We start from the raw sequence: 16488 nt of genomic DNA on the forward strand, positions 1-16488 counted from the left end.
AAGACAGCAGTTTTAAAAGACATAGTCTTTTAAGACTGCTTATTTCTATGAAATATTAAATTATAGTTGTGGTTGTTTTAAAAAACACCACAAACATGCAAAATCAAAATAGTTGCTAATGTTTTAAAGAAAACACTGATTACATTTTTGCATTCGACTTCCTAAATATCAGGAAATTATCAATAGATTTGTTAAAAATCTCACAAAATTGCAACTGTTTTGCCATAAGAGTTTTCAAGCACATACAATAAACAAAACAATCTTGCTAATTTGCTCCAAATGCCAAGTAAGGATTAGATGCAGCAAAACAACAACTTTAAAGCAAAGAGAACACATTTGAGACTTTGCTCATGTAAACATTGTTAGAATGGGTTGTGTTTCATTAAAAATAATTGCCAAGAGATATGCATGACTAAGACAACTTTGGAAAAAAAAAACCTATAAAATTATTTGTCAACAGTAATAACAAGAACTATTATTTACTATCCTTGAGCTCTACTTTCTCAAAATTCTCTGAAGTTGGTGACAAATTTCAAACCCAGAGCAGAAAATCTAACATTTGGAACTTCCTCCAGGAGCTTCCAAATTGAACTTTTTTGATATCAGAGCTCTGACATCAGAAAGGACCAAAGAAATCATGTCTAGGTAGGTTATGGGATGTCTCAGGGGGACTGTGACTCCACTGGATCCATTACCAATATTCCACCAAATCCATGTACTATCTTCACTGGCTTTGGAAACATCACTCTCTATGCTTTGTGTACCTTCTTCCCTTCCATCCTGGTCTATCACTGGAAGAGCTTTGGAATCACCAGAAGGCTGTGAAACTTCACCACAAATGGTTAGGATTACACTTTCCCAAACTAGCAACTTGTTATTTTTCTGTTGGGAAGCCTTCTTCTCTTCCATACTGCATGACTCATATGGAAACACAAGTTATTAGTGTCATAGCAGGCCAATTTTAAACAAACTCTTATACAATTTTTTAAAATATATTTACTCACTACTATCTAACTATATTTAGAATATATTCATAAGTGTTTGTGTGTGCGTGCGTGTTTCATTTACAGCTAGTATGGAAACCAAGCAGACTAAAGGATGAAGAACAGTGCAATCTGTCTCTTGTTATCTTTCTCAACTGCTTCCATGACATCCTTGATGATTGTGGCAATTTGATATGTTCCTAAATACAAGGCTGCAGAATGATAATGCTTTCTACTAAAATCAATTAAATTGCCATGGAGAAATGTGCAAGCTAACAAGCATTTCTGAATTTGAATGTAAAATGAAGCAAAGCAAGAATAAAGATGAAAATAGAAGAGGAGGGAAATAAAAGGCTAGGCACAATGGAGAGAATTTCAGAATCTGTAGAGTCAAAAAATCTTAAGCTGAAGTTCAGGAGGACTACCATTAGTCTGTATCCCCTCCCAAAAAAGAAAAATTGGTAAAATCATTTATATCTGGTTTATAAAATCTCTTGAGTCCTATTTAAAAAAATTTAAGACACAGATGTACTAGGGCTTTAAGAGCATATGCAATTTCCTTTCTCTGTTTTTTGTTTTACTTAACATCAAGACTGAAGAAACTGTCAGGATAAATTGTGGCAATTCAGTTATTTCTATAGGAAAGACATGAGTTTATAAATGGGTAGGTTTTTTTCAAACTGAAGACTTCATAGTTAACTCCAAGACTCAGTATTTCACGTCTAGCAATAGCACTGAAATTTCATATTTTCTTTATAAACCCCACAATCCAGATAAGTGTTTACAATCAATAACACAACAGCTTCATTTGCCAATTATTCTATGGTCAAGCTATGTAGTTCCAACAAGTAAAAGTCAACCAGAGTTTCCTGATTTGGGTGGCTTAAATTTTCTGTTAATAAAAAATAAATGCATAAACAAACAAATTTAGAATATGCACTCTTACTTCCAGAACCTGGTAGACATACTGTATAAATACTGTATGTCAAGCCATAGCTATTATCTTAAACAGAGGTGGCAAAAGGAAGTTAATCAAATTACTTTGTTTTTTGTAGTGAGGAAAAAAGAGATAAACACGTAACACTGAAAAGCAACTGGGAATTGCAAGATTAAAGAACAGAAAGGTAAAATCTCTGTCGAGACACATTCACAGCTTTTTCTTGGCATCAATTACAGGAGCAGTTTGCCTCTGCTTTCCTCAAGAGGTACCCCACAGTTTCCAGTCTATCCTGCAGCCCAAGTATTCTCTGGAAGTCTCCTAGTCAAGTACTAAGGTTTTGGAAATTCATAGATTGAGGCTTTTAAAATATTACAGTCATGATGGGTAGGTGTGATGGGAACCAGAGAAAATAAATGGTCCAACGTAGAAAAATATAAAAAATTTAGCATGAGGCTTTTATATGAACATCCTGATGTTTAGCCCATGCCCAGTGAAGCCATGAAAACAGCTCAATTGCTACTGAAGTGGATGAAGCAAACTCAACAATCTTTGAAAGGCTCTAAAGTATCAGCTTCCAAGTAAAATGGATTAATCTACAGCTTACCATCATGAAAATGTACAGATAGGAAATGCATTGGCCTCCTTCATAAACAATGACAATTACAAGCTAAAAGGCTACTTGTAAATCACCCTATGAGAAAAAGAGGCAGATGCACAAACAATAGTACTGATAACATTGCTTTTCATCGTTCTCTCTCTCCTACTTTCCATCACTTATTTCCTCAGAATCACATATCTCAGCCTATTTGTATCAGAAAAATAATCTGATCATATATGTTATCCAGCTTAAAGTCCAATTTGAGATTAATACCAAGCTTTAAATTCCGATAAGCAAACAATTCCAAAAAGAATACAGAGAAATAAGGAACTAGGAAATTTGGAAGAGCAAAGTATGCTTGTTGAAACAACAAGCATTTTAATAAGAAAATTATATAAATAATAAAATGTGATCTGTTAGAGTCTCCACACTTTATAATTTTAATTATGAAGTTCCCTCTATTCTGGGATTAAGGAAAATGTGGAAAATATTCTTCTGTTCTGCCTAGAAACAATAAAATACACATTTGATACACCATTCATTTGAAAGTAAACACATTCATTTCAACTTAGCATGTGTAAAGTTACAACCTGTGCATTTATTAATCATTTTAATAAAGCAATGGTTTTATAGGATAAACAAATATATTGTATAAAACAATGGATAACTATCATATTTTAAGACACAGATTCAGTTATATTTAACGGGAAGTGTAGCACTCCATTTCTGAGGAGTCTCTGAGAATCTAGAGGAATCAAGGTGAAGAGCAAAGATAACATATAAATTAAGGACTGTGTATGCGTAATGTTTGAATAACTCTGGCTATTTTGTTTCCACAACCTTCCACCAGACCAGTAGGCTCAAAAGCTGTAAGAGAGCTTACCTGCAGTGCTATTAATAACACATGTCCTACAACTATACCAACAAATCCTGGAATAATTTGGCAGATTATCTCCCATTCCTCAGAAAAGATTTTGGTAATATTTTCCAAGTGCCAAATGGATACACAGGAACAATTGGCACTCAGGAGTAGGCTGAAGATAATTAAACAGCACTAACACAAACGGGCCATTCCTGTTCTCTCTTCTTTTTATATCATGGGTAGTGCAACACGTCTGGGGCCAAAGGCTGCATTTATTTTTGAGAGAAGTGCCAAAGGCCACAATCCAAAAATAGGCAAGGCCAGGAAAAAATGTATGGGAACAAAGCAGATTCAAGTATTATATTTTAAAAAATTAAATAAATGAACAAATAAACTTAATATTCTGCCCCTGTTAGTGGACAGCCAAGAAGTGGCATTTTAAAGTGATTAGAAGAGCACGAAAACCATACTAAACAGTTTGGTACATTCTCAGGTATTATTTTGCTATCACTATCCATTTTTTTTTAATTTGAATTGAAAATAAATAATTCAGCAACAGCTGTGTATATTTAGAGAAACAAATTTCATTACATTTTGTAATTCAGTGAGCACTGAAAAAAAATGAAAACAGAGCAATTTAAAAGTTTAAAACAGAATGCTTAAATATTTCTGAAACTCATGTCATTCTATATATTTTTCATTTGTCACTTTTCCTTCCAACCAATCCTACTTACTATAGACTGACTGTTTCCAAGTGGCCTCCTATACTGCCAGAAATTTTCATTAGCAGATGAAGAAAGGCATAAGAGCTGCAGCAAGGTGTCTGCCAAAATGTTGTGTATGTTATTTATCCTTACACAAAGCAAGTACCACTCGCTTTAGGTAATAGGTTGAACATAGCTGCATTTTCTAAATACAGTCTGGACTACATCTCAGCATTGCTCCAGATACCCTTAGAACACCTTACTTCTCTGTCATGACCAGCTTCTTTTCAAGGAAGAAAAAGAGTAATGTATTTTTTGCCATAGCAAACAACGGGAGCAACAGTCAAGCAGAAATATTTTTACAGCCTCCTTGCAGAATGTTGTTCAAATTAAAAAAAACAACAACTTGACCATTTTTTCTATAAATTGGGTTGTGGACAGCCCTTACCATTTTTACGGCCCAACAATAAAAATGAAAAATAAATGGCTTCTTCAAATTTATGTTGTTCCCTACAGCAGAATATTTGAAATATTTTGAGATTTATTTCACTGAAATTCATAGAATTGTTTCAGCAGGAAGTTTTAAGTAGGCCTGATTTGTTCCAAGCATGGAATAAAACTTTTCATTTGTGTACATCTCTACTGGCTCAAGTAAAAATTCATGAGGAATAACAGAATTATAAAAACATACAGAAAGAAATTGTATGTGTGAGAGAGAAAGAGAGAGAGAGAGAGAGAGAGAGAAAGACTATTATTAAAAGACAACTAACACCAACCAGTAACATGACTATACAAAGCCCATGTTGACTCGGAGCATAGCAACAGTGATAATGCAGTACAAGATGGCAGAGCAGAGGAAGTCTTTCCACATTCCGCTTGGGATCTTCAGTACATTTTAGAAATCACATTCTACCCTTAGCATTTTTACGCAAAACAATCAGGGAGTAGGTGATGGGAAAAGCTGATATTTACAAATAAGAATTAAGCTAAAAAATAGCTCAAAATAAAAATAAAATAACATAACTGAGATGATGGTTGATACCATTCAACTGAAACATCAAAAGTGAATATTGATGTTCTATGTATGTTCATTCATCTGGTCATTCATTCTCCGGCTATATTCTAGTCCACAACCGTTTATCTATGTTTTGTTTCCTTTCCTACAAAGAAGGCCCACAGAACTTTTCTCACTGGAACATTAATTCTCCTTTTTTGAAGTACTCTCTTATTCCTTTTGTACGTTATGTAATTATGTAATTTGCAATCCCACAAATTATTTGGGATAAGTGATGCCTGATCATATTAAGGAGATATTCCTGTGAGCTAGAATTTTCAGTAACTTTCTTCAATATTCTCAAGATAGTTAACGTTATAGACAGAAATCTAGGATGGCTCTAAGTTCTCTACATTTTTTTTTCCAAATCAAGGATATATGCTTAAATGAATCAGTAGTGAGAAGTATCCACTACAAGCCAAGAGCTTTGTACTGTATTAAGTTTCTATTCTCAGCGGTAAGGACTAGTCACTTGCCATCTCTCTTTCTTTTCCTTATCCATTTATTTATTGGGCTTCAAGTCAGTGCTGACTCCCGGAGATTGCCTGGACGAGTCCCTGCAGTTTTCTTGGCAAGATTTTTGGAAGTGGTTTGCCACTGCTTTCTTCCTAGGGCTAAGAGAGAATGACTGGCCCAAGGTCACCCAGCGTTAGCCCTTTGAGATAGCCCAGTCTAGAAAGCCAAACTTATGAATACTAATGCTGCTTTTATTATAGGATTACAGTAACAGAATATTGCAAGTCTGAATGTGCTTCCCTCCTCCCAGCCTTCATCTATAAGAAAACTAGGGAGGGTCAAGTCTGAGACTTTTCTCAAATTACATGTCTGCTTTGGACTCAGATTTTGTTTATCTGACTGTTGTCTTGGCTGCAGCTCTTTCTCCTGTTCCTTAAGGTTATTCTCACACCCCATTAGACCCAGTGGCTTTGTGCCTAAGGCAGCACTAGAACTCACAGTCTTCCAGTTTCTAGTTTGGTGCCTTAACCACTACTCACTCACTCACTCTATTCATTCTGTCAACAGTCCAAACGTTCACAGTCCAATCAAGGAGAAGTGCTGTTCTTATTGGTGCACAGACAAGAATGCGTTGTTATCTTAAGTTAGTGGAGTTCCCTAGGGACTGAATGTGTCAAGCTTAAATGACTAGCAATGGAATTGATCTAAGGAGCAACTTCTTTTGACATCTGTAGCTTATTTATATGTACCTTGTAGCTCTTACTAGAAGTAATACGTTTTAATCATCTATTTTGCTTACAAGCAATTTACTCCGGAAAGAGTGATGGCCATATGCTCCATAGGCTTTCAATACTCCCAGGAATCCATCCATTGCAGTATAGCTTCCCACCACCATACTGAAAGGTTGCAAGCATCTTGCTTGCTTTCAGTACCATTGTTAATTATACCACAACCATGTGAATACCGATATTCCATATTTATTTTGTACAACTCAAGGCAGAGGACATAAGGGTCTTGCATCCTATTTTCCCCACAACAATCTCCTTGTGAGGTGATTCTAAACCCTGTTTTTGGCAAGACAAAGTGTCGCTGCAGGATGACTGTAACAGGCAGAAAGAGTTTAAGAAGGTATCGACTTTTCTTTACCCTGCACAACTCTAGCCTCTATTGTTGTCTGAGGAGAAACTGCTGATGAAAGTAGAAGCGAACAAACAAACAATACTATTCCTCTCCCGGCCTAGAAAAATTGCTCTTTGCTGTGTTGAAACAGGTCATCAGCCAAGTAGGCAAAAGTAGTCATTGCAGTTGCTTGCATTCACTAAGGCATTCTTCCTATGGTGCTAGCTAGGACAGTTTTTTGTTTATCAATAATTGAATCCAAAGGACGTACAGAAAAGGGTTAAATATAAACACAAGACATATCCCTGTATGCATTCCCCTATCCAAGCCAGTATTAACTAAAAATGGGAGAGGAGGATAAACAAAAAGCCATTACTCCTGGGCAATGAACACTGAAATTAATGGCCATTCAGGTAAAATAATTTTTTAAACACGAAGACAGAATTTGCTCTATCTTTACACAACTATGGACTATACTGAAGAGCAGACCCTTGATGAATGCAGGTCATATCTCAGCAATATTGTCAGGTGTATGTGGCATTTCTTAGCTCAGTGACATTATCTGAAGACCAGAAATGCCCAAAAGACAATTCCTAATATTACAAAAGTACCAGAAGAAATTAAAAGTGAGGTTTTCAGAATCAAGCTGAATATAAGAAGTTGAACGAAGACAAATGCACACTTTCCTTACGGACTACTAAATAAGCAGAGATGAATACATTTAGAAAAATACAGGAAACAATGGGCAGCTTGATTGTGGAAATATACAAACTTTTAATCTGCTTTTCTAAATTAGAAAAAAATAAAAACGATTATCAGGTAAAAGTCTGCTGAAGGTTTCTAAAATGATCCCTTGCCCCAAAAACAAACACATTAAAGGAGACCTCTGCATTTAAAAACAGGAGGGTCACGTAGCCCTCTGAGACTTCTGTGAAACCGGATCATATCAACAACAAAGCAGTGCACTATAAAATACGACACAATGTAAGACCAGCCTTTTAACATTTTATTGCTATTCTAATTTCCCTACACGTATTCAAATAAACTATATTCCTTTAAAAATATTTAAATGTCTTGGTCTGTAGATATATCAGCTGGGCAGTGACACCTCTGTTCTTTTCTCTTTCCCTAGTAGTTAAGAGCACTATTATCCCTACAGTTGGGCTGTTTCAAAATCCTTCCTGCTCCCTTCCCATCTCTGTTCTCCTTGGACACTAATGCAGAACAATCACGTGAGAAGATAAATATATTTTCACACTTTTCTACACATGTAGGAAGCAAACAACATAAATTAAGAAATGTTTGAAAAATAAAAAAATAGTTACATTAATGCTGCACATTTGCAAAGAAGATGGTTTCTCTAAACACTGTCAGCACAGTCGGTACAGAAAGGACCTTGCTGATGTTACTCCAACTAAGCTATTCATAATAAATACTTACTGGTCAGGACCTTGAGGGTGTAAGGATTTTTCTGCTGGATGGTATGTGTGAAAGCAAAGCGAGCATTGCAGCTATAGTCAGTGAGGGCATCCTGCTGCATGACATTGGAGAAATACAAGTCACCATTCTGCCCTTGGGAGACACGCTTGTCTTGATGGATTGGCTCCATGGCTGGAAAAAGGGACAGCAATTCTTAATTCATAGCTGTGCACCTCTACATTGGAACCAATGACTATTACCTACTAGGCCTAACAGTCTCTGAAAGCCACATATTAATTCCTGCTAGCATTAAGAAACTAGTATAACTGAGCCACCACAATTATTGTGATGAATGCAGATAGGAAAAACCCTTTGAGATGCTTCCCTTTAATGTGAATCTTTTCACATCTGATAATATGGGAGTGTACATTGAAATGTATGAAAAAAAATTACAGTGTTTCTACAGTTGTGTAAACATTAGTTGCTTTTGTACTTGTAGCCAATCAACAGAGTTTATCCCCTTGCATATCTAATCCATGTGAAAAAGAAGATATTCACAAATCTAGAAGGCAAGCCACAGATCTGTTACGTAAATCAGGTTTTGCTGATAGCTGCAGTCAGTCAGCACATTTATTTTTCTGGACAGCTTTCATGGAGCAAGGGGATGAGAGCACACCAAAAGAAGAAGTTCATTTCAAAAAGTGAGATCCTGAGCATATACACTGGAGAAACATAATGCAGCGGTTGGGACAGAGATGGGGCAGAACATCTTGGGGGAACTCTGTTTGCACCTCCAGCTTTTATTTGATTAACAAGCAACAGCTACTAACTGACAACATGTCTTCCATGTTGCTGTTGAGAACATGGAAGGAGGGAAAAGCAGACAGATAACTCCTTTCCAGTTATATCCCAGTCCAATACTAGGCAAATCTGTGCCCTCCACATATTTTATACTCCAGCTTCCATTAGCCTCCTCCAACATGACCAAAGGTGTAGGATTGTGGGGATTGTTATCCATGACATCTGAAGGCATAGTTTTTGCCATGGTGTAGATGGCCCAATACGGCCAGTATCCACAAGGAATCATAACACTGATGTATATATTCAGCCTAAGTTTCCATCTCATGTTGTGTCATGGAACTGACTCATTTTCAAATACAATTATAGCCACTTGAGTCATGTGCAAACTTACAGCTACTCATCCAAAAAATAGCAGGAGGTGGTAGTCCAGGTGGGGGATTGCATGCCAAGATAAGTGAAGCACCTTCATGAACCTCTTGAATGTCCAAATTTTCCTTCGGCCACAAAGGAGATTCTGAAATTATAAACCTTGTAAGAGAAATTGCATTTACTCATGTATTATATTTAAACAGAATGATTCAAGAGGATACTTTATGAAATGACCCTGGGATAATGAATTATGGCTAGAAAAATACTGGGAGTAAGAAATTAAACAAGACTCCAATGAATACAGAAAATCTCTGATGAGGTTTAAAAAAACAAACAAACCTGAAAAAAGTTAGAATAAAGGAGAACAGGAATATAATTTTTGAACAAACAGAAGTTCTGAGCAGATTGGAAACAATCACTTGTGGACAAAGGCAGGAATGTCGGCAGGGAAGGAGTCAAAAATCCAAGATGGTGGCTCCAATTGAGTGATCAAAGCTACCATCTTGAGTTTTTTTATCCCATCCTACAGATGCCCCTGGGAAAGGGTTCTTAGAGACAGATGTGTCATAAATTATACATTAGAGAAATATAAAAATAATAAAACAATTTTCTAAATTGCTGTAATGGACGATGGTTGCTATTGTTTTTTATCAGTATTGAAAAAAATATAACGCTAAAAGCCTCTTTCATCTCTTGGTAAGCAGTAACACTGTATTTATTAAACTGTACACTAGCTTACTGCATGCCAACAATTTTATAACCAGCAAAACAAAATCTTAGCAAACTAAATCATATAACTGATAAGGCTATAGAAATGCACAATGAAGTTAACAATTTTTTTGAAAGTATACTCACTTGAAACATGCAGGAATATTTTGTTGGAGATAGCTGTTCCATAGTCATTCCGAGCAAAACACTGATATTCTCCCTCATAATCCTCTGGCCTCCCACCACTGCGGAAGTCAACTACCAGTGTACCTGACCAATGTCTCATGATTACTCGAGGGTCCTTTGCAACATTGAAAAACTTCCCATTTCGTGTCCATGAAAACCTGTAAACAAAATTGCACCAGAGGTAGTAACTTGGTCTGCTCAAAAACAGGCAGCCTTTGTTGCTATACAATGTATACGTTATTTGAGATCTGTTAACTTTCCATGCAGTAATGGATCCTGTATCCTACATCCTGGATGAAATATAATACAAGGATATTCACCCATTTAGGATTTTAATGATTATCAAAGATGATTACAGATGAAACCTACATTTACACTATATTTACATTCAATGCTTATCAGAATAACGATGACACGGCAATTTTAAATCACAGGATGTATTTAGAAGACCTACAACTATAGTGATTATAACAGAAACTTTATGATGCAAGCTACCTCAAACCACTCCAAAAAGGCTTTGATAGATTCTTTTATAACTATTTGATACACTTGGCATGATAAATGACATGCACACCTTTTAACAAAATTCATCTTTTATACTGGAATGAAAAAAACTAATTTCTATCAGCTCTAAGCCACATGATCATGAATCATAGTGATAAGCATGGGTCCCCTATGTGGAGAACTGATTCTCCATCTTTGCTATATACTCACCATAAAATGACTGCCAAAATAGCTTAACCATGAATTCTACAGAGGTATGGGCACAGCCATTCTTGTAATGATACAGTAATTATCAAGAGATTTGTTTGTATACTACTCTTGAGAAAATAAACTAATATTGCACTCACGTGGGCATGGGGTTGCCTTTTGCTTCACATTCAATGAATATATTATCTCTTGGATCTACAATATAATCCTTTGCAGACTGCTTTGTAATAGTGGGAGGCTGAGGCACTGCAAAAGCATAGATAAGAGAGAGAGAGAGAGAGAATGAATGAATGAATGAATGAATGAATGAATGAATGAATGAATGTTAGGGGGAAAATAGGGCTGTTTTATTATTTCACTCAAACTTTGAAACAAGAACCATTTGGATTTCCGGAATGACCTTTATGGCTAGTAAAGTAACAGAATCTTGAAAGCCTATCAAAGCAATCCCCCTTCCTCACTTATACCTAGCATAATTAAGACAGAGTTGGAAAAGGCTGATCTATTGACTGGTTTTTCTATCATGCTTGGGAGGAACAAAGGGTACAGTCCACTGGCAAGTTTTATTACAAAGCCCCACTGAAATGACTTTGAGATGCTGCTATGCAAAGGAGAACTTCCCACAAGATTGTGCCCAATATCAGGTGAAAGCAATAGTTGCAGCAATGGAATAAAGACATCTCCTTCCTTGCCATATGTCTCTCAAATAGTTATTTTCACAGAAACTAGCAAGGCTTGACTCCCAGGGGGTGGGGGGAGAGAAGCAGCATGAGTTGTTGAAGGGTGGCAAATCCAAAACTAAGAGTATAAAACAGATGATTCTACATGATGAAGGCAGTTAAGATAAGGCACAGGAAGCAGAGAAAATTAAATCAAAGTATTACACCCACACCCACACACTTTTATTTCCAACATCTAGAGACTGTTGGTCCTTTTGCATTTTTGAAAAACAATGAGATCTGGCAGTAAATAATAGGTCTAGCATAAAAATCAGCTGAGTAGCTATTCAGATAAGCAGTTACCTCCTCCATACATACTTAAGAGTTCAGGAGAATGTAAAGCAAATACTCCACCTGGAACTTGTAATAAAAATTGCTCATCCTCTTTTAGCATAAGGAAAAAGAACACTTGGAGGGTGAGTGGGAATGCATGCTCTGACCCCAACCCCTCTATGCCATTCCTCCCTATTGATGGGGACACCCTGAAATCAGGGAACAGACATATGCATTTCAACACCGTTGCTGTCCATACAGGACTAGAACTGCTGCCCTGCCAGAGTTCCAATTGTGCAGAGGAGACAAAATGCACATTCAGCCAAATGAGGCTATCCTTTCTCTGTAGATCTTTTGCTTAGCTAAATGGCAACATCTGGATCATCAGGAGGGGCCCTTTTCAAGATTTTCCACTGTCAGAAGTTCAATTATGTAGCATATAGGACAGGGCCTTCACCTGTGTGGCCCCCAGTCTGTCAATGCCCTCCCCAAGGAGATATATTTGTTCCCCATGCTATCAGTACTTAGGAAAATGGTAAATACCCATCTCTTTCATTGTTTTTGTTAACTCAAATGCTTTAATTGATACTGGTTTTAATTTTGCCTTAAGTTTAATTGAAAAGTTTATATTCTTATGATTTGTAATTTGTATTTAAAATTGCTGTAAACTGCATTAAACGTTGTTTGGAGAGAAAGATGGAATATACATTTGAAAAATATTATAAAATAAACAAGGCTAATCTAAAAAAGCAGTGTCAAACGTGGTCAGTATTTGGAGAGAAGATCATTAGGAAAGCCCAAAGTATGGCAAGCCATCTCTGTATTGTTGCCAAGAAAACTACATGGATCTGTCTTGCTTAAAGGAGATTTTACTTATAAACCTTTCTCTTCTGTTTGGGGAGGTCAAGGGTAGAGCATGCATGTTCATCTCCCCAAACATTCATTTTCCTAATTCCAGAACAAGGCTGCTGATTCTTCTGTTTTTGTTCTTCAGAAGTACAATTCAGGTAGTCCTTGCTTAATGACCACAATTGAGACCAGAATATTCGAATATTCACATGAGTAAGTTTTATCTTTGGGACTAAGGAAAGAATCACCACTTCTCTGAAGAACAAAAATGTTGATAAATATTTTTCCCCTTTAGTTTATTATTATCATAACTGCAAGGTTTTACATCTGAGGGATTTATCTGAATGTAAAGACCAACGCTGTTTTTCAACAAATTAATACCGAACCTACTTCAGGCTTGTTAACTTCTACACAGGTTGCTGCTACACCCAGGTTTCTTAAGATACAGAGAATGTTATTTCAGAAAAAAAAAAGGTCAGTAAACAGGACTTACATGTATCTTGAATACTTGCTGTTAATTCGAAGGTGTAACCACAGCAATAAAAAACAAGAGAGAGAAGAGAGAAACAGGAAGGGTTAATCTAAATGTTTAGAACTAATATTAAATACCAAAAGGGATAAACAAAATGTGCCATTTTAATGGATATTAATATTATTAGCTTAAATATATTGCCCCAAGTCCCTGTGAAGAAGAGAGAGAGAAAACTAAAAAAAAAAAGTAGGGAGTGACACGGTTAACAAAATAAATACATATACATATGAATACTGTTCTGAGAGCAACAAGTCTACTGAAGACTATAAACGGGTAGGTTTAGGTCATACTTCCAGTCTAGTTCATGGACCTTCCTTGCAGCCCTCGCCAACCTAGTGCCCTCTAGACATGTAGGATTACAATTCCTTTTATCACCAACCATCATAAATCCATTTTAATATATGGGGCAAACCCTCACAAGTGCTCCAGGTGTAGTATTTTAAGGATTTACGTATACTTCCCCGTAAAAATTTGTGGCTTGGAGGTGGGGAAAAATAGCAGCTTGAAGGCTATTCCACTTCTTCGTTTAGTTGGTCAGATATTTTTGGGGGGGTAGTTTTAAAATGCAATTATAAACAGAACTCAAGTAATTAACAACTCTCATGACACATCCTATGCCACTGTCAGTTATCCAGGCGTCCTTCGCATGGGGAATTTACAGTATGACACAGAAGTCCATGCAGCTCCCAGAAGACCTCATCATATTCCTGGCTACATTTCTTCACATTTACAGAAATAACCATGAGAAAATGTTTTAGATATATAACTATTCAATATGCACACTCCACATCATTGTATCTTAGGAAGGCCCCTCTGGGCTACATGATGCAACCCAGACAGTAGACAGAGTTCAAACTTTATGCAAAAAGGAACACATCACTTGAAGCTCTAGGGCAGTGTTTCTCAACCTTGGGAACTTGAAGATGTGTGAACTTCAACTCCCAGAATTCCCATGCTGGCTAGGGAATTCTGGGAGTTGAAGTCCATACATCTTCAGGTCCCCAAGTTTGAGAAACACTGCTCTAGGGATTAAAACAAAATGATATAACAGATACAGCTATAGTGGTGGGATGAGGAATCCCCATCTCAGAATGAACCTAAAAGAAAACAAAAAGGTTTGCAATACTATCACTAACAGCAAGCTTGTTATTTCTTTTATTAAAAGAGCTATTTTACACCTAACTGAAAATATAAAAGTCACTATAAACAAAATCTATTTGTGTGCATCTTAATGGGTAGTTCACAAATGCATGCACTTCCTTGTATCATAAAAGTCATTTAAATGAGAAGTAGCTAGCAGCAGCTTCAGTGTGAACATTTAATCCAACATTTAGTCCAACGTTACAGCCTCTCTCACATCTACTGGAAAATTTGAGAAGATTTTTGCTTCGCCATGCACCATCAGTGAGGCAGATTATTGCCTGTGCATTTGCTAGTGGTTTGTTGTTATAACCTAACTCAATTTATAGGGGCATTCTGTGCCTCTCAGAATCAGAGTCTGATGGGATGCTTCATACTTCATTCACTGCTGTGTGTGTGTGTATGTGAATGTATCACAAAACGGAAAAATGTGTTCTGCTGGTTAGGCTGCAGTTTGGCAATACAATCCAAAACATTTTTGTTGCTCTGGTTTTTGGCTACAAACTCCTACAGGAATCCCACAGTGATTTCACAGGGCAATAGGTCAAGGTTGGTGAGCGTTGCCCCTTCTCAGTTACGTAGTCATGCATCCCACCAGTTTGGCCCACCTGTCCACAGATCTTTTCAGGACTTTTTTCCCCTTCCCTCTCCTCAGTTGTCTTTACCACTCTAATTGCCCTAAAATACATCTTCAAGAACAACTATGTTTCAGTCCATATCCATACCAAGCATGCATGTTTTGGTTTAGACATAAAACCCACAAAACCCAGTTATCTTGTACAATATAGTGAATTGCTTTGCCAATCCCTAATACATTCAGGATAAGCAACATTCTGCAGAAAGCAGAAAAGGAGTAAGAAATACTAAGCAAAAGAAATGGAATGCGGGAAATATAAATACACCAACACTGTTCACTATACCCGTTTGTATGTTTCTATTCTTGCAAACCAGCCGTTTTTCCATCATGCCAATATACTATTTGATACACTGGTTTTATTCTTTTAATTTTGTTTCTCTTGCTGAGGATTTCATCAGCTCTACCCAGCCACAACTACCTTTGTCTTTTCATTCCCTTAACCCATTCACTCTTCTTTTATATATTTGTTTTGCAACTCAATCCTTGTTCATTCTCTCTATATGCACTTTTCAATTCCTTCAGCAGCCTTCCATACTTGACCCAATCTCTTATTTTACCACACATATTTCTTAAGTACCAGATTCCCAATGCAGTAAATTTACTTTTACTTCTGATATACCCAACTGTCACTTCCATATAACAAAATAGGCAAAAGCACACTCTTATATACAGCCATTTTTACTTCTTTCAACAAACATTCCTTCCTCACAACAGACCACATAATACCCATTACTTCTATAACAGCATTTGCATGTCAGCATTTCTTCCTCCATTTTCTCATCTTTTAATAATCCACCTGTTTAGGTGGATCATCAAATGATGATTGTTAAATTTTCTAAAAAGTTTCTAATTTTTTAATAAACACATAATTAGGAAGTTCGTATGGTATTTATTTGTTGACAGTTCCAAAGCCAATGAGATAAGAGTTCCTTTTGTTTAGCAGTGGACAAATTTCTTAACTTTAGATTTGTTCAGTTTCTCTTTTCTCCAACCATAACATCATTTCTTCCTATATTCATTCCAGTTTACAATTGTTCTTTATAGTCTGTATGAAAATTTGCATGCATGTTAATGCTAATTTCTCCTTAAACACTTGTCCTCATGCATACTGTTTTTAAAACTATTTCCCAAAATGTTTTAAATTAATTTTTTAACACTATATGCTTGTATGAGTACATTTCTTTAATGCAAACATGTTTATATACATGTTCTGTTTAAGACTACATAACAACATTTGGAAAAGTGCAAATTTCAGAACTGTTTCAGTTCATGTATTGGTTCAGAAAATGCATGTCAGGTGATTTTACATTAACACTTGTACTAAATTGATTCCACCAACTCCCTGCCCCATCCCTAATTTTGTAGAAATCAAGCTTATTTCTGGATACTTATTAAATTATTCATACTATATATCAATGCATTTTTCCC

The 16488-nt window shown here is 36.3% G+C and overlaps 1 protein-coding gene across 7 annotated transcripts in view; it reads right to left on the minus strand.

Moving 5' to 3' along the window:
- Positions 1–16488, minus strand: part of NFASC (neurofascin) — a 199322-nt gene that overhangs the window by 85657 nt on the left and 97177 nt on the right. For 6 of the 7 annotated variants that reach the window (XM_063297528.1, XM_063297525.1, XM_063297530.1 and 3 more), the window contains exons 4-8: positions 13245–13262; positions 11051–11156; positions 10161–10357; positions 9328–9450; positions 8157–8327 (exon numbers count right to left, since the gene is read on the minus strand). In XM_063297528.1, coding sequence (XP_063153598.1) covers positions 8157–8327; positions 9328–9450; positions 10161–10357; positions 11051–11156; positions 13245–13262 — 615 coding nt within the window. The remainder of the gene's footprint in view (positions 1–8156; positions 8328–9327; positions 9451–10160; positions 10358–11050; positions 11157–13244; positions 13263–16488) is intronic. The other variant, XM_063297527.1, reaches the window with a different exon arrangement.

Source organism: Candoia aspera, chromosome 3 (assembly GCF_035149785.1).
Source record: "Candoia aspera isolate rCanAsp1 chromosome 3, rCanAsp1.hap2, whole genome shotgun sequence".
NCBI lineage: Eukaryota > Metazoa > Chordata > Lepidosauria > Squamata > Boidae > Candoia > Candoia aspera.